Raw genomic sequence first — 21710 nt, 5'->3', positions numbered from 1 at the left:
CCCACGCTGTGGTCTGGAATTTTTGGGGGGGGGGGGGGGGGGGGAGGGGAGGGGTCACTGGGGTCACTTTGGGGCGGCTTTTGGGAATTTGGGGCAAATTCGGGAATTTTGGGGGGATTTGGGGCACGGAGACCCCAAAAATCCCAGAGTGGGGTGGGACCTGGGGGGGAAAATGGGGGTTTTGGGAATTGTGGGGGGCTTTGCGGCGGTTCTCAGGGATTTGGGGGGATTTCAGGCGATTCTGGGAATTTTGGGAGGGATTTGGGGAGATTTTCGGGGGATTTGGGGTCGCTTTGAGGGACGACCATCGAGTTCTGGCGGCCTCGAGGCAAGAGCGGCTCCTCCGCGACCATAGAGAAACAAAGGGGCGTGGCCAGCGCGGCTCCCGCCGTTGCTATGGAAACACCGGAAACAGGACGTGGCCACACCCGGAAGTGCCAATGGAGCGACCGGAGGGTAACGGGGAAAGGGCGGGAGACCCCAAAATCGCCCCAAAATGCCCCAAAATCACCCCCAAATCAGCCCAGATCGACCTCGGCGACCCAGAAAACGGCTCCGGGATCCCAAAATGATCCAAAATCCACCCCGGGAGCCCCAAAATCGCCTCAGATTCCCCCAAAATCCTCCTTAAAATCCCCCGGGTTCCCGAAATTCCTTCCAAATCCCGAAATTTTCCGAATCTCTCTTCGGATCCCTCGAACCCCCCGAGAATCCCCGTCAGAAATCCCCCAAAAATCAAAAAAAAAATCCCAAAAAAAACCCCACAAAAAAATAAAATTTAAAAAATCCCCCACAAAAATTAAAAAAAAAAATCCAAACAAATCACAGAAAAAATCCCCAAAAAATCGCAGAAATCCCGGAAAAAATTAAAAAAAAAAAAAAACAAATCCCCGCGGATTCCCCCTTTTTCCCCTTCAATCCCCGATTTCCCCCCGTTTTTCCCCATTTTCCCCCGTTTTTCCCCCTCAATTCCCGTTTTTTCCCTGTTTTTTCCCATTTTTTCCCCATTTTTCCCCATTTTCTCCCCATTTTCCCCCGTTTTTCCCGTTTTCCCCGTTTTTCTCCCCATTTTTCCCCATTTTCTCCCCGTTTTTCCCCATTTTTCCCATTTTTTCCCCATTTTCCCCGTTTTCCCCGTTTTTCTTCTCAGTTTTTCCCCGTTTCTCCCCGTTTTTCTCCCCCTCAATCCCCGTTTCTCCCGTTTTTCCCGTTTTCCCCATTTTTCTCCCCATTTTTCCCCATTTTCTCCCCATTTTATCCCGCTTTTCCCGTTTTCCCCCGTTTTTCCCCCCCTCAATCCCCATTTTTCCCGTTTTCCCCATTTTCTCCCCCTCAATCCCATTTTCTCCCCATTTTTCCCGTTTAACCCGTTTTTCCCCATTTTTCTCCCCATTTTATCCCCGTTTTTCCCGTTTTTCTCGCCATTTTTCCCCATTTTCTCACCTTTTCTCCCCGTTTTCCCCCGTTTTTCCCGTTTTTCTCCCCATTTTTCCCCATTTTCTCACCTTTTCTCCCCGTTTTCCCCCGTTTTTCCCGTTTTTCTCCCCATTTTTCCCCATTTTCTCACATTTTCTCCCCGTTTTTCCCGTTTTCCCCGTTTTTCTCCCCATTTTCCCCCCGTTTTTCCCGTTTTCCCCGTTTCTGCCCCCAGCCCGCTGCCTCTGCCGGGGTTTCTGGGGGTCCCTGGAGGTCGCTCGGTACCGGGGGGGGCCCCGGGGGCGGCTCCGGAGCTGCGGCAGCGGCGCCAAGCGGGCCCGGCTGCGCCGCGCGGCCGCGGTGAGAGGAACGGGGGGTTCGGGGGGATTCGGGGAGTTTTGGGGATTTTGGGGATTTTTGGGGATTTTTGGGGAATTTTTTTGTATTTTTTTGAGGAATTTTTGGGGAATTTTTTGGGAATTTTTTTGGGATTTTTTGGGAATTTTTTGAGAATTTTGGGGGAATTTTTGGGAATTTTTTGGGAAATTTTTTGGAAATTTTTTTGTATTTTTTGGGGAATTTTTTGGGATTTTTTGGGAATTTTTGGGGAATTTTTGGGGAATTTTGGGGGAATTTTGGGTGGAATTTTGGGTGGAATTTTGGGAATTTTTGGGTTGGAATTTTGGGAATTTTTGGGAACTTGGGGTGGAATTTTTGGGAATTTTTAGCGGGAATTTTGGGTTTCTCCCATTTTCTTTTGGGTGGAATTTATGGGAATTTATGGGTGGAATTTTGGGGGAATTTTTGGGGTGGAATTTTGGGAATTTTGGGGAATTTGGGGTGGAATTTTTGGGAATTTATGGGTGGAATTTTGGGGAATTTTTGGGGTGGAATTTTGGGAATTTTTGGTTGGAATTTTTGGGAATTTTTTTGGGATTTTTTGGGAATTTTTTTGGGAATTTCCGTCTCCTCTTTCCCCCTCCCCCACCCCTTCCCCCTTTTCACGTTTTCCTGGGTTTTTTTCCCCAATTTTTTTCCGGGAATTCCGGGAATTCCAGCGGCTGCTGCTCCCCCAGGGCTTCCCCGACAGCGTCAGCCCCGACTACGCCCGGTACCAGTGCTGGGACAGCCTGCAGGTACTGGGTTATACTGGTTTATACTGGTTCTGACTGGTTCGGACTGGTCTGGGCTGGTCTGGGCTGGTTTGGACTGGTTTGGACTGGTTTGGACTGGTTTGGGCTGGTTTGGGCTGGTTTGGATTGGTTTGGACTGGGGAAGGGACTGGGACTGTTCTGTGCTGGTTTATACCAGTCCATACTGGTCCGTACTGGTCCGTGCTGGTTTATACCGGTTTATACCAGTTTATACCGGTTTATACCGGTTTATACTGGTTTATACCGGTTTATACCGGTTTATACCGGTTTATACCGGTTTATACCGGTTTATACCGGTTTATACTGGTTTATACTGGTCCGTGCTGGCCGCAGGCGCTCTGCTCCAGCCTGGCCGCCTCCCTCTCCACCCGCGCCGTGCTCGAGGCCGTCGGGGTCGGCGACGGCGCCGCCACCGTCACCGGAGCCGCGCTCACCTGGCTGCTGCGAGGTGCGCCCCCAATCCCGGACAGAATCCCGGACAGAATCCCGGGAATTCCGGGGATTCTGACCCAAATCCCGGGGATTCCGACCCAAATCCCGGGGATTCCGACCCAAAATTCCCGTCTTTTCCCTCAGACGGGGTCGGGATCATCACCAGGATCGTCTTTGTGTGGCTGCAGGGGTGAGACTGGGAGGGACTGGGAGGGACTGGGAGGGACTGGGAGGGACTGGGATGGACTGGGATGGACTGGGATGGAACTGGGAGCACTGGGAGGCCCCTGCTGGTCCACACCGGTCCAAACTGGTCCGTACTGGTCCGAACTGGTCCGAACTGGTCCGTACTGTTTTCCCCGCCCAGGAGCCACCTGGACTGCGAGGCCAAGCAATGGCGGTGAGGCCCCGCCCCCTTCCCAAATATGGCCATTCCCCAAGCCATGCCCCCCCGCATTTACCATACGCCCCACCCCTTTTCCCATATATGGCCACGAACTGCCCTCTTGCCAAGCCCCGCCCCCTTTACCATACATGGCCACCCCGCCTAAGCCCCGCCCCCTTTACCATATATGGCTCCGACACCCCAAGCTCCGCCTCTCCCCTTATATGGGCGGGGCCTGCCCACAGCTCCATATAAGGGCATGCCCCGCCCCCAGGTTCCTGGCGGATCTGCTCAATGACGTCGCCCTGGTGCTGGAAATCCTCGCTCCCCATTGGCTGAGCCTTGGCCCCGCCCTCCTGCTCATGGCGGCCGCGGCCAGGGTGGGAACTGGGATGGACTGGGATGGACTGGGATGGGCTGGGATGATGAGGGGCGTGGTTTATCCCGTTCCTTCCTGCTCCCAACCGGTTGAAACCGGTTGAAACCGGTTCAAACCGGTTCATGCTGGTTCTTACTGGTCCCAGTGCGTGGTGGGCGTGGCCGGAAGCGCCACCAGGGCGGCCCTGGCCGTGCACCAGGCCCGGAGGGACAACGTGGCCGACGTGGCCGCCAAGGACAGCAGCCAGGTGGGCCGGACTGGTTTGGACTGGTTTGTACTGGTTTATGCCGGTTCAGACTGGTTTAGACTGGTTTAGACGGGTTTACATTGGTTTATACTGGTTTATACTGGTCCGGACCGGTTTGGACTGGTCTGGACTGGTCTGGACTGGTTTTTACTGATCCGTACTGGTTTATACTGGTTTTTACTGGTCTGTTCCAGTTTATACCAGTCCATACTGGTTTATACTGGTTTATACCGGTTTATACCGGTCCATACTGGTTTATACCGGTTTATACCGGTCCATACTGGTTTATACCGGTCCGTACTGGTTTATACTGGTTTTCACTGGTCCAAACTGGGCAGGAGACGCTGGTGAACGGGGCGGGGCTTCTGCTGTCGCTGCTGCTGCTCCCGGCGCTGGACGGGCGGCCATGGTGAGGGGCGGGGCCTGAGGGGGCGGGGCCCGAGGGGGCGGGGCCTGAGGGGGCGGGGCCTGGAGAAATGGGTTCTGGATAAAGGGGCGAGGCAAAAGTGGGAGGGGATGAAAGGGGTGGGGTTAAATTTTGGGTGGGGCCGTGTTTGGGGGAAGGGGCGTGGCTTAAATGCGGTTCCGTTAAAGGGGCGGGGCTTTAACGGTTGGGAAAAGGGGAGGGGCCTTCAAGGGTGGGGCTTAAGGGAGGGGCTTGCAGTGGTTGAATGGGAGGGGCTTAAAGAGGGAGGGGTCTGGGGAAAGGGGGAGGAGCCTGAAGAGTTTCCGGTGTTTCAGCTGAGGTGGGCGTGGCTCATTTGAATCTGGGCGTGGCGTTTTGGAATTGGGCGTGGTCTCTCCGGACTTGGGCGTGGCCCGGCCTCACCTGGCCCCGCCCCTCACCTGTCCAGGCTCACCTGGGCCACCCTGGGCCTGCTCCTGGCCGCTCACCTGGGCTCCAACCTGGCCGCCCTGGGCTCCCTCACCCTCACCTCCCTGAACCGGCCCCGCCTCCGCCTCGCCATTGGCTGGGCCCTCAGAGGGGGCGGGGACAAGGGGGAAAGGGGCGTGGCTTGGGAAGGCGAGGGCGGGGTCAAGCTGGAACTGCCCCGCCCCCAGCAGGTGAATCCCAGAGAGCCGCTGCTGCCAGGTGAGGTCACGTGGGGGGGTTTGGGGTCACCTGGGGGGGGTTTGGGGTCACCTGGGGGGGTTTGGGGTCACCTGGGGGGGGTTGGGGTCACCTTTGCTCACCTGGATGACGTCATCACCCCTCCCCCGCCCCCAGGGTTGGGTTCCCGCCTCCGGCTGCATCTGGGCGCGCCCCTGGAGCACCTGGTGAGCAGGTGAGGGGGGAATTCCGGGAATTCCGGGAATTTGGGGGATTTTGTGGGGATTTTGGTTGAATTTTGTGAGATTTTGTGGGATTTTGTGGGAATTTTGTGGGAATTTGTGGGATTTTGGTTGAATTTTGTGAGAAATCTAGAATTTGTGGGAATTTTGTGAGAATTTCTGGGATTTTGGTTGAATTTTGTGGGGATTTGTGGGAATTTGTGGGATTTTGTGGAATTTTGTGGGAATTTGTGAGAATTTGTGGGAATTTTGTGAGAATTTGTGAGAATTTGTGGGATTTTGGTTGAATTTTGTGAGAAACCCGTGGAATTTGTGGGAATTTTGTGGGAATTTTCTGGAAAAACTGTGGGATTTCCTGGGATTTTGCCGATTTTGGGGTTTTCCTCCCCGTTTCCCCAGCGAGGCCGAGTTCCGGAAGGCTCTGGAATGCGGCAGCCCCGATTACATCATCGTGCTCCGCCCCTCCCGAGGTGCCTGAACTTTCTCTTCAAATTCCCCCCCTCAAATTTTCCCGCTTTTTTTTTGGGGGGGGGGGGGGGGGGGGGCTCCTTTTTCCCAGAATTCCCGGGATTTTGGGGGATTTTGGGATGAGGATTTTATTTTTTTGGGGGGGGGATAAATTCCCATTTCCCTGAATTTTCCCCCCAAATTTCCGCTCGTTTAAATACGGATTTTTTTTGGGGGGGGGGGTTCTGGAATTTTGGTATTTTTTTGGGGGGAGGTTCCGGAATTTTGGGATTTTTTTGGGGGAGGTTCTGGAATTTTGGGATTTTTTTTGGGGGGGGGTTCCAGGAATTTTGGGATTTTTTTGGGGGGTGTGGTTCTGGAATTTTGGGATTTTTTGGGGGGGGTGGTTCTGGAATTTTGGGATTTTTTTGGGGGGTGTGACCCCGCCGTGACCCCGCCCTTCCCCCCCAGGCTGGGTGGGGGTGGGGCTGCGCCTTGGGGCCCCCCCCGAGACCCCGACCTTGGCCTGCGCCCAGGCCCTGCTGCTGGAGGAGCTCCTGGGCGAGGATTTGGGACCCCAGACCCACCTGGGGCGGCTCCTGGGACCCCTCCAGAGGCGCCTCCGGAGCTGCCGTGAGAACGGGAAAACCCGGGAATTCTGGGGGAATTTTGGGGGAATTTTTGGGGGATTTTGAGGGAATTTTTGGGGGAATTTTTGGGGGATTTTTGGGGGGATTTTTGGGGAATATTTGGGGATTTTTGGGGAATTTTTGGGGATTTTTTGGGAATTTTGGGGGAACTTTTGGGGAATTTTTTGTGGAAATTTTGCGGGGATTTTTGGGGAATTTTTGGGGGAATTTTGGGAGAATTTTTGGGGGAATTTTGGGGGTTTGGGAAAGAATTTTTTGGGAACATTCCTAAATTTTGGGGTGGGGCAGGGAAAAAGTGATTTGGGGGGGGGGCGGGGGTCCTGAGGGGAATTTGGGAATTTTCCAGGGGATTTGCGGGGGATTTTGGGAATTTTGGGAATGCCGGGGGGAGGGTCCTGGGCGGATTTTTGGGATGAATTTTGTCTCTCCCCCTCCCCCCCAGCGCCGGACGCGGTTCCCTGGGGGGTCCTGGCCGAGACCTCGCGACTCTTCCGGGAGCTGGGCCCCGCCCTCCTGCGAGGTTCGGGGGGATTCTCTGGGATTTTGGGGGGGATTTTGGGGGGGATTTTGGGGTTTTTTTTGGGGGTGGGAAATCCCCCTAAAAAAGGCGCTCCGGGTTCCACTTCCGGGTTTGGTGGTGACGGTGACGGCGCCCCCTGCAGGGCTGGAGGCCGCGGGCTGGGACGCACAGCGCCCCCTGCTGGCCGCGGACGAGTGGCGGCTGCAGTGGGAGGAGCCAGAGGGAGGCCACGCCTCCTGAGCGAGGCCACGCCCCCCCCCCTTCCCCAGCGGGAAACGGCGCGGGAAAAGAAAATAAATTCCGGAATTTCGGCGGATTCGGTCGTTTTTGGGAGGATCTGACGGAATTTTGGGGGGGGTTTTGGGGTGGGATTTTTGGGTGGAGTTTTGGGAGGGTTTGGGGCAGTTTTAGGGGTTTTGAGGAAGTTTTGGGTTCATTTTGGGTCCATTTTGGGTTTGTTTTGGGTTCTTTTGGGTCTGTTTTGAGTCTGTTTTGGGTCTGTTTTGGGTCCTTTTTGGGTCCCTTTTGGGTCCTTTTTGGGTCTGTTTTGGGTCCATTTTGGGTCCATTTTGGGTCATTTTGGGTCTGTTTTGGGTCCCTTTTGGGTCCTTTTTGGGTCTGTTTTGGGTCCGTTTTGGGTCCTTTTTGGGTCTGTTTTGGATTCATTTTGGGTCTATTTTGGGTCTGTTTTGGATCCCGTTTTTCACCGTTTTTTTGTGTCACTCTTGGGGTTTTTTTGGCAATTCCATCACGGCTCGTGTGGGGAGGATTTTCGGGTTTATTTCGGGTGATTTCAGGCAAAATAGCCCCAAAGGAAAGAGGCCACTCCCATCAGCACCAGGGCGTTGATGTTGACGAGGCGGCTCCATTTGGGATCCTCGGGGGGCGTGGCTTCAGCCGGGGCCACGCCCAACCCCGAGGCCACGCCCCCAGCTCCCGGCCCCGCCCCTGGAGCCGCTTCCAAGTCTGGAATGAAGGGGGGGATGGGGAATTTGCGGTCCCAGGGACCCCCAAAATCCCGGATTTCTGTCCCAAAGCCCCCAGATTTGGGGTTTCCCCCCCTCTTACCCCCGAGCGGGACCCCCGGATCCTGGGGGGGCTCCTTGGGCGCGTCCAGGTCGATTCGGGGCTCGCGGCTGTTCCGGAGGCTGAACACCAACCTGTGCAGCTGGATCGACACAAAATCCGGAAAAATCCACCCAAAATCCGGCAAAATCGACCCAAAATCCGGCAAAATCGACACAAAATTGAGCAAAATCGACACAAAATTCAGGAAAATTGACCCCAAATTGAGCAAAATTGACCCCAAATCCGGCAAAATTGACCCAAAACTTTGATCTCATTTTGCCTTATTTTGTCTCATTTTGGGTTCATTTTGGGTTCATTTCGCCTCATTTCAGTCTCACCAACCCATCCCAACCTCATTTCCCTCCATTTTCACCTCATTTTACCCCATTCCCACCCTCTTTTTTCCCTTTTTTCCCCCTTTCCCCCCTTTTTCCCTTTTTTCCCCTTTTTCCCCTTTTTTCCCCCTTTTTCCCTTTTTCCCCTTTTTCCCCTTTTTTCCCCTTTTTTCCCCTTTTTTCCCCTTTTTTTCCCTTTTTCCCCTTTTTCCCTTTTTTCCCCATTTTCCCCTTTTTCCCCTTTTTTTCCCTTTTTCCCCTTTTTTCCCTTTTTCCCCTTTTTCCCCCATTTTCCCCTTTTTCCCCTTTTTTTCCCTTTTTCCCCTTTTTCCCCCTTTTTCCCCTTTTCCCCCCTTTTTTCCCCTTTTTTCTCATTTTTCCCCATTTTTCCCATTTTCCCCCTTTTCCCCCATTTTTCCCATTTCCCCCCTTTTTCCCCTTTTTCCCCTTTTTTCCCCCTTTTTCCCTTTTTCCCCTTTTTCCCCCATTTTCCCCTTTCTTCCTTTTTTCCCATTTTTCCCCTTTTTCCCCTTTTTTCCCATTTTTCCCCTTTTTCCCCTTTTTTCCCATTTTTCCCCCTTTTTCCCCTTTTTCCCCCTTTTTCCCCCTTTTTCCCCTTTTTCCCCAATTTTCCCCTTTTTCCCCATTTTTCCCCTTCTCCCCCTTTTTTCCCATTTTTCCCATTTTTCCCCTTTTTCCCCCTTTTTCCCCTTTTTCCCCTTTTTCCCCTTTTTCCCCATTTTTCCCATTTTTCCCCTTTTTCCCCTTTTTCCCCATTTTTCCCCTTTTTCCCCATTTTTCCCCATTTTTCCCATTTTTCCCATTTTTCCCCTTTTTCCCTTTTTCCCCTTTTTTCCCCCATTTTCCCCATTTTTCCCCTTTTTCCCCTTTTTTCCCCCAAACCCCCCAGAGCGCCGCCGCCGCTGTCGGGGCTCACGTGCGCGGTGGGGATGGGCGGGGCGCAGCAGGACACGCCCAGGACGATGGCGCAGGTGAGCAGGAAGAGCAGCACGGCGAAGTGCAGGTAGTGCAGGCCGCAGAGCAGGGCGGGGCAGCGCCCGGGGGTCCCGCACGACCCCGACCCCAGAAGGACCTCGGGGATCAGCCGGGCCAGGCCCAGCCCCAGCCCCCCCAGCAGCCCCCAGAAGGCGCCCTCGGGGTCAAAAAACGGGAATTTGGGGGAATTTGGGGTCACCTGGGAACGCCCCAAATCCCCCAGATCCTCCCCACAACCCGCCCCGGAATCCCCGGGTTTTATCCCCTCTCCGTCTGGCCCCAGGTGTGCTCAGGTGTGCCCAGGTGTGCCCTTTAAATCCCCCCAGGTGTGCCCAGGTGTGCCCAGGTGTGCCCTTTAAATCCCCCCAGCTGTGACCAGGTGTGCCCAGGTGTGCCCTTTAAATCCCCCCAGCTGTGCCCAGGTGTGCCCAGGTGTGCCCTTTAAACCACACCAGATGTGCCCAGGTGTGCCCAGGTGTGCCCAGGTGTGCCCTTTAAATCCCCCCAGGTGTGCCCAGGTGTGCTCAGGTGCCCTTTAAACCACACCAGATGTGCCCAGGTGTGCTCAGGTCTATCCCAGGTGCCCCCAGGTGTGCTCAGGTGAGTCCCAGACCCCGTTTAACCCCCCCAGATGTGCCCAGGTGTGCCCAGGTGTGCCCAGCTAAGCCCCAGACCCCATTTAAACCCCCCAGGTGTACCCAGGTGTGCCCAGGTGTGCCCAGGTAAGCCCCAGACCCCATTTAAACCCCCCAGGTGTGCCCAGGTGTGCCCAGGTGTGCTCAGGTGTGCCCAGGTGTGCCCAGGTGAGCCCCAGACCCCGTTTAACCCCCCCAAGTGTGCCCAGGTGTGCCCAGGTGAGTCCCAGACCCCATTTAACCCCCCCAGGTGTGCCCAGGTGTGCCCAGGTGTGCCCAGGTGCACTCACGGGCTCGTTGACGCGGGGCACGAACACGGCCAGGAAGAAGACGGCGGCCACGGGCGGGGCCAGGTACGAGGACAGGGCCTGGATGTAATCGAAGAGCTGCCCCCCCCTCGCCGCCTCCACCACCGGCAGCCAGGCCAGGCTGAGCCCCACCATGGCCAGCACCCACAGCCTGCGGGGAGCGACACCTGAGCTCACCTGAGCCTCACCTGAGCTCACCTGAGCCTCACCTGAGCTCACCTGAGCCAGGCCAGGCTGAGCCCCACCATGGCCAGCACCCACAGCCTGCGGGGAGCGACACCTGAGCTCACCTGAGCCTCACCTGAGCTCACCTGAGCCAGGCCAGGCTGAGCCCCACCATGGCCAGCACCCACAGCCTGCGGGGAGCGACACCTGAGCTCACCTGAGCCTCACCTGAGCTCACCTGAGCCTCACCTGAGCTCACCTGAGCCAGGCCAGGCTGAGCCCCACCATGGCCAGCACCCACAGCCTGCGGGGAGCGACACCTGAGCTCACCTGGGGGCACCTGGGGGCACCTGAGCCTCACCTGAGCCAGGCCAGGCTGAGCCCCACCATGGCCAGCACCCACAGCCTGCGAGGAGCGACACCTGAGCTCACCTGAGCCTCACCTGAGCCAGGCCAGGCTGAGCCCCACCATGGCCAGCACCCACAGCCTGCGAGGAGCGACACCTGAGCTCACCTGGGGGCACCTGAGCCTCACCTGAGCTCACCTGGGATCACCTGAGCTCACCTGGGCTCCCCCCACCCCCCCCAAAAGAACTCGGGGTCCCTTGGGTGTGGGGGAGGTGAAATTTGGGTCTGTCCAGGTGCCGAGTTTGGGGTTCCTGGGCTCACCTGTCCCCCCTCACCTGCCCCAGGTGCTCTCACCTGCCCCCCCTCACCTGTCCCAGGTGCTCTCACCTGCCCCAGGTGCTCTCACTTGTCCCAGGTGCGCTCACCTGTCCCCCCTCACCTGTCCCAGGTGCGCTCACTTGTCCCAGGTGCGCTCACCTGTCCCCCCTCACCTGTCCCAGGTGCGCTCACCTGCCCCAGGTGCGCTCACCTGTCCCAGGTGCGCTCACCTGCCGGCCAGCAGCAGCTGCCGGGGCCCCGCCCCCGGCCGAAGCTTCTGGAAGACGTCGAGCGTGAAGAGCGCCCCGGCGCTGGCGAAGATGGAGGCCAGCGATGACATCAGCGCGGCCAGCACCACGGCCAGCATCAGCCCCCGCAGCCCTGCCGCGCGAGCCCCGTTATTAGCGCTAATAGCCAAAGTGACGGGGCTAATAGCCAAAATAACGGGGCTAATAGCCAAAATAACGGGGCTAATAGCTAAAATAACGGGGCTAATAGCCAAACAATGGGGTTATTAGCCAAAAAACGCGGAGTTATTAGCCCAAAAAACAGCGTTATTAGCGCTAATAGCCAAAGTGACGGGGCTAATAGCCAAAATAATGGGGCTAATAGCCGAAAAACGCCGTTATTAGCCAAAAGCGCAGAGTTATTAGCCAAAAAAATGGATTTATTAGCGCTAATAGCCAAAATAACGGGACTAATAGCCAAAATAATGGGACTAATAGCCAAAAAACGCCGTTATTAGCAAAAAACATGGAGTTATTAGCCCAAAAAACGGCGTTATTAGCGCTAATAGCCAAAATAACGGGGCTAATAGCCAAAATAACGGGGCTAATAGGCAAAATAACAGGACTAATAGCCAAAAAACTCACTAATAATGGCTAATAACTCACGAATAATGGCTAATAACTCACTAATAATGCTAATAACTGCTAATAACGCAGTAATAATGGCTAATAACTCACTAATAATGCTAATAACTCAGTAATAATGGCTAATAACTCACTAATAGTGGCTAATAACTCACTAATCACTGCTAATAACTCACTAATAATGCTAATAACGGCTAATAACTCAGTAATAATGGATAATAACTCAGTAATAATGGCTAATAACTCGCTAATAGTGGCTAATAACTCACTAATAACAGGTAATAACTGACTAATAACTCACTAATAACTGGCTAATAGTGGCTAATAAGCACTAATCAGCCCCCAATGGCGGCGGGCGCTCACCGGGGGGCAGCAGGCTGAGCACCAGGCGCGGATACGCCACGTTGGAGCAGCTGAGGGCGGAGCCGCAGGCCCGGGAACAGCCCTGGGGGTCAGCGCAGCCCACGACCTCTGCGGGAAACCAGTTCACACCAGTTCAAACCAGTTCGGACCAGTTCAGACTGGTACAGACCATTTCAGACCAGTTCAGACCAGTTCAAGCCAGTTCACACCAGTTCAGACCAGTTCGGACCAGTTCAGACTGGTACAGACCAGTTCAGACTGGTTCACACCAGTTCAGACCAGTTCACACCAGTTCGGACCAGTTCAGACCAGTTCAGACCGGTTCACACCAGTTCAAACCAGTTCACACCAGTTCAAACCAGTTCAAACCAGTATAAACCAGTACAGGCAGCTGTAACGGGGCGCCATATTGGGCGGCCATCTTGGGAGCTCCCATGGGTGCCGCCATTTTGGGCGGCCATTTTGGGCGGCCATTTTGGGCGGCCATTTTGGAAACTCGGATGGGGGCGGCCATTTTGGGCGGCCATTTTGGGGAAATCCCTTCAGCTGGAATAGAAACCAGTACAAACCAGCACAAACCAGCACGAACCAGTACAAACCAGTACAAACCAGTACAAACCAGTACAAAGCAGCCGAGACACTGACCCGGGAAGAGGACGCGGGCGGCCATGCCGGGCAGCACCATCAGGAACATGGGCAGCACCTTGAGGTAGCCGCAGACGACGCAGCCGGCGCGGACGTGCGTGAGGGAGCGGCCGGCCAGGCAGCGCTGCACGATCACCTGCGGGGGCGGGGCCAGGGCCCGGGTCACTGACCGGTCACTGGCCAGAATAAACCAGTATAAACCAGTATAAACTGGTATCAACCAGTATCAACCAGTATAGACCAGTATAAACCAGTCTCACCTGGTCAGTGCACCAATACCAGGCGGAGATGATCCCCAGTATAACCAGACCAGTATAAACCAGTATAAACCAGTACAAACCAGTCTCACCTGGTCGGTGCACCAGTACCAGGCGGAGATGATGTATAAACCAGTACAAACCAGTATAAACCAGTATAACCAGTCTCACCTGGTCGGTGCACCAGTACCAGGCGGAGATGATCCCCAGTATAACCAGACCAGTATAAACCAGTATAAACCAGTTTATCCCAGTCTCACCTGGTCGGTGCACCAGTACCAGGCGGAGATGATCCCCAGTATAACCAGACCAGTATAAACCAGTATAAACCAGTTTATCCCAGTCTCACCTGGTCGGTGCACCAGTACCAGGCGGAGATGATCCCCAGTATAACCAGACCAGTATAAACCAGTATAAACCAGTATAACCAGTCTCACCTGGTCGGTGCACCAGTACCAGGCGGAGGTGATGTATAAACCAGTACAAACCAGTATAAACCAGTACAAACCAGTACAAACCAGTACAAACCAGTCTCACCTGGTCGGTGCACCAGTACCAGGCGGAGATGATCCCCAGTATAACCAGACCAGTATAAACCAGTATAAACCAGTTTATCCCAGTCTCACCTGGTCGGTGCACCAGTACCAGGCGGAGATGATGTACAAACCAGTATAAACCAGTACAAACCAGTATAAACCAGTCTCACCTGGTCGGTGCACCAGTACCAGGCGGAGATGATCCCCAGTATAACCAGACCAGTATAAACCAGTATAAACCAGTTTATCCCAGTCTCACCTGGTCGGTGCACCAGTACCAGGCGGAGATGATCCCCAGTATAACCAAACCAGTACAAACCAGTATAACCAGTCTCACCTGGTCGGTGCACCAGTACCAGGCAGAGATGATGTATAAACCAGTATAAACCAGTATAAACCAGTATAACCAGTCTCACCTGGTCAGTGCACCAGTACCAGGCGGAGATGATCCCCAGCCCCAGCAGCAGCCCCGGCCAGGGCAGGTCTCCGGAGCCGGGGTCCCGCAGGAGGTGGAAGGCGTCGGGCCGGGGGCGGCCGCAGGGCCCCGAGGAGTTGGGGGGCAGGGCCAGGGGGTAACGCTCCCGCAGGCCCTGCAGCCCGCCCACGGCGCCCAGCGCTGCCGGAGCGGACCAGTATAAACCAGTACGGACCAGTATAAACCGGTATAAACTGGTCCATACGTATGGACCAGTATGGACCAGTACGGCACCACAGTGCTGCTTCCCAGTCCCTCCCAGTCCCTCCCAGTTTATCCCAGTCCCTCCCAGCCCCTCCCAGTCCCCTCCCAGTTTATCCCAGTTCCCTCCCAGTCCGTCCCAGTCCCTCCCAGTCCCTCCCAGTCCCTCCCAGTCCCTCCCAGTCCCTCCCAGTCCGTCCCAGTCCCTCCCAGTCCCTCCCAGTCCCTCCCAGTCCCTCCCAGTCCCTCCCAGTCCCTCCCAGTCCGTCCCAGTCCCTCCCAGTCCCTCCCAGTCCATCCCAGTCCATCCCAGTCCCTCCCAGTCCCCTCCCAGTTTATCCCAGTTCCATCCCAGTTCCATCCCAGTCCATCCCAGTCCCTCCCAGTCCCTCCCAGTCCCCTCCCAGTTTATCCCAGTTCCATCCCAGTCCATCCCAGTCCATCCCAGTCCCTCCCAGTCCCTCCCAGTCCCCTCCCAGTTTATCCCAGTTCCATCCCAGTCCGTCCCAGTCCATCCCAGTCCCACCGTAGCCGGCCAGCACCGAGGCTCCCACGATGATGATCAGCGTCTGCACCAGGTCCGCGAACATCAGCGCCGTCAGCCCGCCTGGCCACGCCCACCCGTCAGGCCACGCCCACCCGTCAGACCACGCCCACCCGCCTGGCCACGCCCACCCGTCAGGCCACGCCCACCCGTCAGACCACGCCCGCCCGCCTGGCCACGCCCACCCGTCAGACCACGCCCACCCGTCAGACCACGCCCGCCCGTCAGGTCACGCCCTCCCGTCAGGTCATGACCCCGATGGGCCACACCCTCTTAATGGGCCACGCCCAGCCCTCCAAAAGCCACGCCCAAATCAGCCCAGGCCCAGTTCCCTCCCAGTCCTTCCCAGTCTAAACCAGTCTAAACCAGTCTAAACCAGCATAAACCAGTCTAAACCAGTCTAAACCAGTATAAACCAGTCTAAACCAGTCTAAACCAGTATAAACCAGTCTAAACCAGTCTCACCAGTGATGGTGTAGAGGGTGGTGATGCCCAGCAGGGCCCCCACGGAGCCGTACAGGTCCCAGCCCAGTCTAAACCAGTCTAAACCAGTCTAAACCAGTCTAAACCAGTCTAAACCAGTCTAAACCAGTATAAACCAGTCTAAACCAGTCTAAACCAGTCTAAACCAGTCTAAACCAGTCTAAACCAGTCTAAACCAGGCTAAACCAGTCTAAACCAGTCTAAACCAGTATAAACCAGTCTAAACCAGTCTAAACCAGTCTAAACCAGTATAAACCAGTATAAACCAGTCTCACCAGTGATGGTGTAGAGGGCGGTGATGCCCAGCAGGGCCCCCACGGAGCCGTACAGGTCCCAGCCCAGCGCCTCGCGGATGAAGAGCGCCCCCGAGTACATGTCCACCTGCGGCACTGGGCTGAACTGGGATGGACTGGGAGGGACTGGGAGGGACTGGGAGGGACTGGGATGGACTGGGGGGGACTGGGAGGGACTGGGAGGGACTGGGAGGGAACTGGGACAAATTGGGATGGAACTGGGAGGGGCTGGGAGGGAACTGGGGGGGACTGGGAGGGGCTGGGAGGGACTGGGAGGAGACTGGGAGGGACTGGGAGGGGACTGGGAGGGACTGGGATGGACTGGGAGGGACTGGGAGGAGCTGGGAGTGGGGAGGGAACCCCAAATTCCACTGGGAGCCCCCTAACCCCTCCCAGTCTAGACCAGTGCTCCCAGTATGGGGCAGTGTCCCTTCCCAGCCCCTCCCAGTATGGACCAGTGCTCCCAGTATAAACCAGTGCTCCCAGTATAAACCAGTGCCCCCAGTATAAACCAGTGCCCCCAGTATAAACCAGTGCCCCCAGTATAAACCAGTGCTCCCAGTATAGACCAGTGCTCCCAGTATAAACCAGTGCCCCCAGTATAGACCAGTGCCCCCAGTATGGGGCCGTGTCCCCTCCCAGTATAAACCAGTGCCCCCAGTATAAACCAGTGCTCCCAGTACCGAGATCTTGGTGCTGATGTAGAGCCCCAGGGACAGCAGCGCCAGGTAGAGCCGGATCCGCCCCCCCCCGAAGCGCCGGCCCAGGTACTCGGGCATGGTGGACACCTGGCCACGCCCCCGGACACGCCCACGGGACACACCCGCTCAGGACACGCCCACGGGACACGCCCATGGGACACACCCACTCAGGACACGCCCATGGGAAACGCCCACGGGATACGCCCATGGGACACACCCAACTCAGGACACGCCCAACTCAGGACACGCCCACGGGATACGCCCATGGGACACACCCAACTCAGGACACGCCCCCCCAACACGCCCCATGGACAGACCCATTGGGACACGCCCATGGGTCCCCAGCCCCTCCCAGTATAAACCAGTTCAGACCAGTCCCAGTTTGTCCCAGTCCCTCCCAGTCCCTCCCAGTTCCCTCCCAGTCCATCCCAGTTCCCTCCCAGTCCCTCCCAGTCCGTCCCAGTCCCTCCCAGTCCCTCCCAGTCCCTCCCAGTCCGTCCCAGTCTCACCCCAGCTCTCATGTAGATGGGGACGAACACCCAGCCCAGGAGCAGCACGATGAACATGCCCTGGGGGGGAGGGGCGGGGCCATGTCGCGACATGCCGTGGGGTATCGCGATAGAGCCGGGGGGGGGAGGGGCGAGATATCGCGAGATATTGTGAGATATTGTGAGATATTGTGAGATATCGTGAGATATCGCGAGATATTGTGAGATATTGTGAGATATCGCGAGATATCGTGAGATATTGTGAGATATTGTGAGATATCGTGAGATATCGCGAGATATCGTGAGATATCATGAGATATCGTAAGATATCCCGAGATATTGTGAGATATCGTGAGATATCGTGAGATATCATGTGATATCATGAGATATCGTGAGATATCGCGAGATATCGCGAGATATCATGAGATATCGTGAGATATCGTGAGATATCATGAGATATCGTGAGATATCGTGAGATATCGTGAGATATCGTGAGATATCGTGAGATATCGTGAGATATCATGAGATATCGTGAGATATGGCGAGATATCGTGAGATAATGTGAGATATCATGAGTTATCGCGAGATATCGTGAGATATTGTGTGATATCGTGAGTTATCGTGAGATATCATGTGATATCATGTGATATCGCGAGATATCGTGAGATACATCGCGTGATATCGTGACATATCGCGCCATATCGCGCCCTATCGCGACTCACGCTCCACTCGAAGCCGCCCACGGCGATGCCGCCGGCCGCGCCCGTCCCCGCCAGCCCCACGAAGTGACCGGAGCCGATGTTGCTGGCAAAGAGCGACGCCCCCACCTGGAGGGGCCAGAGTGACCCCTGAGTGACCCCTGAGTGACCCCTGAGTGACCCTGAGTGACCCCTGAGTGACCCCTGAGTGACCCCTGAGTGACCCCTGAGTGACCGCTGAGTGACCCCTGAGTGACCCCTGAGTGACCCCTGAGTGACCCCTGAGTGACCCCTGAGTGACCCCTGAGTGACCCCTGAGTGACCCCGAGTGACCCCTGAGTGACCCTGAGTGACCCCTGAGTGACCCCTGAGTGACCCCTGAGTGACCCCTGAGTGACCCTGAGTGACCCCTGAGTGACCCCTGAGTGACCCCTGAGTGACCCCTGAGTGACCCCGAGTGACCCCTGAGTGACCCCTGAGTGACCCTGAGTGACCCCTGAGTGACCCCTGAGTGACCCCTGAGTGACCCCGAGTGACCCCTGAGTGACCCCTGAGTGACCCCTGAGTGACCCTGAGTGACCCTGAGTGACCCCAAGTGACCCCTGAGTGACCCCTGAGTGACCCTGAGTGACCCCTGAGTGACCCTGAGTGACCCCAGAGTGACCCCAGCACAAACCAACAGAACCAGCCCAAACCAGCCCAAACCAGTCCAAACCAGCCCAAACCAGTTCAAACCGGTCCAAACCAGTCCAAACCAACCCAAACCAGTCCAAACCAGTCCAAACCAGTCCAAACCAGTCCAAACCAGTCCAAACCAGTCCAAACCAACCCAAACCAGTTCAAACCAGTTCAAACCAGTCCAAACCAGTCCAAACCAGTCCAAACCAGTTCCCACTCACCGGGGCCCAGCCCATGCTGCGTCCAGCCAGGAAATACCCGGAGAGGCTCCGCCCACTGCGCCTGCGCATGGCCTGCCAGTACGGACCAGTATAAACCAGTATAAACCAGTATAAACCAGTATAAACCGGTATAAACCAGTATAAACCAGTATAAACCAGTATAAACCGGTATAAACCAGTATAAACCAGTATAAACCGGTATAAACCAGTATAAACCGGTATAAACCAGTATAAACCAGTATAAACCGGTATAAACCAGTATAAACCGGTATAAACCAGTATAAACCAGTATAAACCGGTATAAACCAGTATAAACCAGTATAAACCGGTATAAACCATTATAAACCGGTATAAACCGGTATAAACCAGTATAAACCGGTATAAACCGGTATAAACCGGTATAAACCAGTATAAACCGGTATAAACCAGTATAAACCAGTATAAACCGGTACAAACCGGTATAAACCAGTATAAACCAGTATAAACCAGTATAAACCGGTATAAACCAGTATAAACCAGTATAAACCGGTATAAACCATTATAAACCGGTATAAACCAGTATAAACCAGTATAAACCGGTATAAACCGGTATAAACCGGTATAAACCAGTATAAACCAGTATAAACCGGTATAAACCAGTATAAACCAGTATAAACCGGTATAAACCATTATAAACCGGTATAAACCGGTATAAACCAGTATAAACCGGTATAAACCGGTATAAACCGGTATAAACCGGTATAAACCGGTATAAACCAGTATAAACCAGTATAAACCGGTACAAACCGGTATAAACCAGTATAAACCAGTATAAACCGGTTCAGACCAGTTTGGGGCTCCCAGCCCCTCCCCCACCCCCCCCGCAGGGCATTGTGGGAAATGCTGAGCCCCTCCCCCACCCGGGGGCACAAAAACAACCCCGGGGTGGGGGAGGGGCGTGGGGGAGGGGAATTTTTGGGGTGAATTTTGGGGATTTTGGGGGATTTGGGAATTTTGGGGAATTTTGGGGATTTTGGGGGGAAATTCGGGGGATTTGGGGAGGATTTGAAGGAATTTCGAAGGATTTTGGGGTGAATTTTGGGGATTTTGGTGATTTTGGGGGGAATTTTGGGGATTTTGGGAGGAATTTTTGGGATTTGGGGTTCTCAGGGCTGAATTTTCAGGGTTTTGGGGTGAATTTTTGATTTTTTGGGGTTTTCAGGTTGATTTCTCTGGGATTTCGAGGTGAATTTTCAGGATTTCGGGATTTTCGGGGGTGAATTTTCAGGATTTTGGGGTGAATTCGGGGGATTTTGGGGTGAATTTTCGGGATTTTGGGTTTTTAGGGGTGAATTTTCAGGATTTTCGGGTGAATTCTCAGGATTTTGAGGTGAATTTTCGGGATTTTGTTGTGGATTCGGGGGATTTTGGGGTGGATTTTGGGAATTTTGGGGTGGATTTGGGGGATTTTCAGGATTTGGGGGTGAATTTTCGGGATTTTGGGGTGGATTCGGGGGATTTTTTGGGTGAATTTGGGGGATTTTGTTGTGGATTTTGGGGATTTTGGGGTAAATTTTCAGGATTTTGGGGTTTTGGGGGGTGAATTTTCAGGATTTTAGGGTGAATTTTCAGGATTTTGGGGTGAATTTTCAGGATTTCGGGGATTTTGGGGTGAATACGAGGGATTTTGGGGTGAATTTTCAGGATTTTTGGGGTTTTCAGGTTGATTTCTCTGGGATTTCAAGGTGAATTTTCAGGATTTTCGGGATTTTGAGGTGAATTTTCAGGATTTTGGGGTGAATTCGGGGGGTTTCGGGTCCTTACCCAGAGCCCCACGGCCATGACGAGCAGGAAATAAACCCCGATCACCCCCAGGTCCCAGGGCCCCGCGCCCGGCGCCGCCATCCCCTCCCCCACCCTCCCGCCGCCCCTCCCCCACCCCCGCGCCCGGCCTAAATCCACCCCGAAGCCCCTCCCCCACCCCTCGCAGCCCCTCCCCCACCTCAAAGTCCTCCGCAATCCCCCTCCCCCCACCCCCCTCAGATCCCTCCCCCACCCTAAAACCCCCCCCGAGCCCCTCCCCCACCCCTCATATCCCCTCCCCCACCCCCAAATCCCCTCCCCCACCCCCGCTCCCCTCCCCCACCCTCCAAATCCCCTCCCCAACTCCTCAAATCCCCTCCCCCACCCCCCAAATCCCCTCCCCCACTCCTCAAATCCCCTCCCCCACCCCTCATATCCCCTCCCCCACCCCCAAATCCCCTCCCCCACCCCCGCTCCCCTCCCCCACCCTCCAAATCCCCTCCCCAACTCCTCAAATCCCCTCCCCCACCCCCCAAATCCCCTCCCCCACCCCCTGCGCCCCTCCCCCACCCCCCAAATCCCCTCCCCCACTCCCTGCGCCCCTCCCCCACCCCTCAAATCCCCTCCCCCACTCCCTGCGCCCCTCCCCCACCCCCTGCGCCCCTCCCCCACCCCCCCTCCCTCCGCCGCCCCCGGGGCGCCCCCGCTGGACCCGATGGGGGAGGGGGGGGGGAAGGGCGGCCCCTCCCCCACCTCCTCCCCCGCCCCTCCCCCACCCGGCGGTCCGGGCCCTGGGGTGGGGGAGGGGCCGCGCGGGGGAATTTTGGGGCCATTTTGGGTCATTTTGGGGCCGTTTTTGTTCGGGTTTGAACTGGTTTGGGCTGGTTTGGACTGGTTTAGACTGGTTCGGACTGGTTTAGACTGGTTTGGACTGGTTTGGGCTGGTTTGGGTTGGTTTGGACTGGTTTGGACTGGTCTGGGCTGGTTTGGACTGGTTTGGACTGGTTTGGACTGGTCTGGGCTGGTTTGGACTGGTTTGGACTGGTTTGGACTGGTTTGGGCTGGTTTGGGCTGGTTTGGACTGGTTTGGACTGGTTTGGACTGGTTTGGACTGGTTTGGGCTGGTTTGAACTGGTTTGGGCTGGTTTGGACTGGTTTGGGCTCGTTTGGGCTGGTTTGGACTGGTTTGGACTGGTTTGGACTGGTTTGGACTGGTTTGGATTGGTTTGGGCTGGTTTAGACTGGTTTGGACTGGTTTGGGCTGGTTTGGGTTGGTTTGGACTGGTTTGGGCTGGTTTGGGCTGGTTTGGACCGGTTTGGACTGGTTTAGACTGGTTTGGACTGGTTCCGGCTGGTTTGGGCCGGTTTGAACACATT

General features: G+C 55.5%; 2 protein-coding genes across 2 annotated transcripts; one reads left to right on the top strand and one right to left on the bottom strand.

The window, feature by feature from the left end:
• Nucleotides 1-405: 405 nt before the first annotated feature.
• Nucleotides 406-7239, top strand: RUSF1 (RUS family member 1). The gene is made up of 15 exons (XM_086872137.1): nt 406-456; nt 1652-1776; nt 2475-2552; nt 2904-3018; nt 3147-3192; nt 3370-3402; nt 3662-3767; nt 3912-4013; nt 4352-4422; nt 4868-5106; nt 5242-5299; nt 5706-5776; nt 6225-6386; nt 6846-6923; nt 7066-7239. Exons 1-15 carry the CDS (start codon nt 441-443, stop codon nt 7161-7163), a joined length of 1398 nt encoding a protein of 465 aa, XP_086728263.1. The 5' UTR covers nt 406-440; the 3' UTR covers nt 7164-7239.
• Nucleotides 7240-7683: 444 nt separating this feature from the next.
• LOC111922384 (sodium/glucose cotransporter 2-like) lies at nt 7684-20439 on the bottom strand. Its single transcript, XM_086872136.1, has 15 exons — nt 20355-20439; nt 18552-18623; nt 17677-17781; nt 16976-17035; nt 16449-16553; nt 15748-15853; nt 14972-15052; nt 14186-14385; nt 12977-13112; nt 12332-12439; nt 11327-11477; nt 10248-10416; nt 9264-9479; nt 7992-8091; nt 7684-7889 (listed from the first exon to the last, which is right to left on the bottom strand). Exons 1-15 carry the CDS (start codon nt 20433-20435, stop codon nt 7717-7719), a joined length of 1863 nt encoding a protein of 620 aa, XP_086728262.1. The 5' UTR covers nt 20436-20439; the 3' UTR covers nt 7684-7716.
• Nucleotides 20440-21710: the final 1271 nt, after the last annotated feature.

Source organism: Cyanistes caeruleus, chromosome 39, assembly GCF_971803275.1.
Source record: "Cyanistes caeruleus chromosome 39, bCyaCae1.hap1.1, whole genome shotgun sequence".
Lineage (NCBI taxonomy): Eukaryota > Metazoa > Chordata > Aves > Passeriformes > Paridae > Cyanistes > Cyanistes caeruleus.
This window is presented reverse-complemented; position numbering and strand designations above follow the sequence as displayed.